Source organism: Castanea sativa, chromosome 6, assembly GCF_040712315.1.
Source record: "Castanea sativa cultivar Marrone di Chiusa Pesio chromosome 6, ASM4071231v1".
Classification (NCBI taxonomy): domain Eukaryota; kingdom Viridiplantae; phylum Streptophyta; class Magnoliopsida; order Fagales; family Fagaceae; genus Castanea; species Castanea sativa.
This window is the reverse complement of record NC_134018.1, coordinates 12,202,314-12,205,075: the sequence shown is the minus strand read 5'-3', so window position 1 is coordinate 12,205,075 and position 2,762 is coordinate 12,202,314. Positions and strand designations below refer to the sequence as shown.

General features: G+C 31.2%; 1 protein-coding gene across 1 annotated transcript; it reads right to left on the bottom strand.

Moving 5' to 3' along the window:
• Nucleotides 1-1,418: 1,418 nt before the first annotated feature.
• On the bottom strand, nucleotides 1,419-2,511 carry LOC142637966 (vascular-related unknown protein 4-like). The gene is made up of 3 exons (XM_075811956.1): nucleotides 2,086-2,511; nucleotides 1,910-1,972; nucleotides 1,419-1,748 (listed from the first exon to the last, which is right to left on the bottom strand). Exons 1-3 carry the CDS (start codon nucleotides 2,422-2,424, stop codon nucleotides 1,626-1,628), a joined length of 525 nt encoding a protein of 174 aa, XP_075668071.1. The 5' UTR covers nucleotides 2,425-2,511; the 3' UTR covers nucleotides 1,419-1,625.
• Nucleotides 2,512-2,762: the final 251 nt, after the last annotated feature.

Genomic DNA, 2,762 nt, shown 5'->3' with positions numbered 1-2,762 from the left:
GGCTAATAACCCATATACATGATAAAATAGGGTTACAATAATTTTTTTCATATATATAATAATCCTATGCAGTGCAAATTTCTAAAATACCCATACGTACCGTATAAGAAGAGGTTTTTGCCTTCATTCCGTTCCACTCTACTTCACACCGCTACACACATAAGGCTCCAAGCAAGCAGTTTAAAAACAAATATAAACCAACTCCAAAACTCATACACCATTCCAAATTTTTTGAAGTTGTAATTTGCTGCTTTGCGTACTTATTCAGTTATTTGAAGGTTACAACTTCCAAGTTTCAAACATTGTATTTGACGCTTCTAGCGACTTTGGTTTCTTTTTTCAAAGCAAAACCGGTTTTCGAGTGAAAAAGAAAAAAGTAAAATGGTTCCTTATATGAAGTTATGTTATCGTTATTAGTTTAAATGATTGTGGGCTTGGAAATTTCAACCCAGAGGTAATAGTAGCAATGTTGCAAAGTATGAAATTTGTTCGGATGGACACCAACTTTAGTACGGAATGTCTATGGAAATTAATGTTTGTACGAATAACCAAAAACGTTAGTCCTGGGTAAATACTTAATCTGCTAGCTTCTAGCTGGAGGTCTGTCCTCGCTTCCTATAGGTAAGTAGGTAACCATCTTAAAATCTTGTACCAAAAAAAAAGAAATATTAAAATTATCTTTTTTATTAAAATTATGCTAAGAGTGTCTTCAGACTAATTATTAATAAATTATACTAAGTTTTGATTACCATTGTTACAGAAAATATAAAAAATTGTTAATAAAATTAATTATTTTATCATTTTTTTATAAAATATTTTTAAAAATAGTTAATAAACCAATGTTTTTAGAGTATTTTTTAACGTTTTTTTTATTCCATATCATATTTCTAATTAAATTATCTTTCCATTTCACTTATTATTATTATTATATATATATATATATATATTACTTTTTTTTTCTTAATAAATATCTCAATTCCGGAGTGAGAGCCTAGTTGTCAAGCATCTCTTCTATCTTGCTTTAATATTTGGATTCAAGTCATGCAAGATGCATAAGTATCGAGGATGGCAAACTCATTTAGCGTGAAGATTGAACGGGTTACTGTAAAAAGTGCCTTATTCTCAAAAAAATTTAAAAAAAAAAATTTTTTTATTTAGCCAAAAAAAAGTTAATAGATATCTCAAATGAAAATAAGACATTGTAATAATATCTCTGCGACATTATTTGTGGTTTCCTTTTATTTATTATTTATTTTTATGTGATATCTGGTTTCCTTAATGCGAAGAATAAGAGTTTGAATCCTTAGTCTTCACTCATTTGAAAAATTGAATTAGCAACAAAAGGAAAACAAAAACAACTTAAACTGCCTATGCTTGTTCTGCAATAAATTGTGGCTCTCAATATATAGTTGGAGATAATAAAATAGTTGCTCTTGAATTCTTTATATGCAGCAACATTTTAGCAAGAGATAACAAAAAAGTTGCTCTTGAAAATTCGTTATATGCAGCAACATTTTAGCAGGAGAAAATAAAATAATTGCTCATGATTAATTTCGATATACACAGCAACATTTTAGCATGATTTTTTTTCATGCACAGAGAGATGTACGGATGATTATTTGGAATCAACCAAAATAATTAACTAGCATAGACAAAGGAACTAAGCAAAGGCCCCTTTTCTTCAGTTCTGTGCAGTCACTATCTCTCCCACTTCTCTCATCTATCTGTCCCGAAACACTACTTTTCTCCTATAAAACCAATATACAAACAAAACCAGAATTTTAGGTAAAAAAAATGTATAAATCATTCAACATCAGCTGTAACGAACAGTACAGAAGATATATATAGCCATATAATATAAATTATATATCCAGATAGTCCATGAAAAATAAAGAGTAAAAAAATTTACCTGAGATATGCCTGTATTATTATTCCTTATTGCATTCATATCCATCTCAGCCAGGTTACAAACCTATTGAAAAAAATGGTAAAATTAACAAAATAAAAAATTGTTACCTGATGAAGTTTACGTTAAAATCTAGCGAATGAGAAATATATAGAAAAGGAAAAAAAAAAAATTCTTACCTTGGGACTATTTACAGGAGAACTAGCAGTATCCTCTAAAGCATCATCAACCAAAGCTCCTTTAGCTTTTCTCTTCTTGAAGCTCAATCCTTTACTACTACTTTTAACCATAGCCAAGCTCCCATCTCTCTCAATACTTTCATACCTTTTTCCAGCCAAAGAAGCAGCATCAGAAACCAAAGAAGGGCTTTCTAAACCAGAAGAGCTATAACTGTATTCATTGTTGTTATTGGCTAACAAGTCTTCAAAGTACATAGTCCAACCACTCTCCTCAGCAGGCTCAGAGGTTCTTTCTTTGGAAATGAGCGCTTTGCTCGTAGAATTCATTGAGTTCTCCATCTGTAAAGCTAGGAGAGGATACAAAGAAAGAGAAAAGGAGGTTTGGTGGCTGAACTGTCCTCTTGAGAAAGAACATATACTAGTATAGAGAGAAAAATAATACAAAATTTAAGAATGGTGAATCACATGAATTTGGAATATTGGTGTGTGGGCCATAGGAAGTTGGGGGAAGTTAAGCTTAGATGCTTCAGAGAGAGAGAGAGAGAGAGAGAGAGAGAGAGAGAGAGAGAGAGAGAGAGAGTTTGACATTTGTGGTCCAAGATTAGATATGCATAATGCAGCAACATAGATTTGCCTAAATTTTTGTGGGGTGGACTTAACCTTTCACTAAATGCATT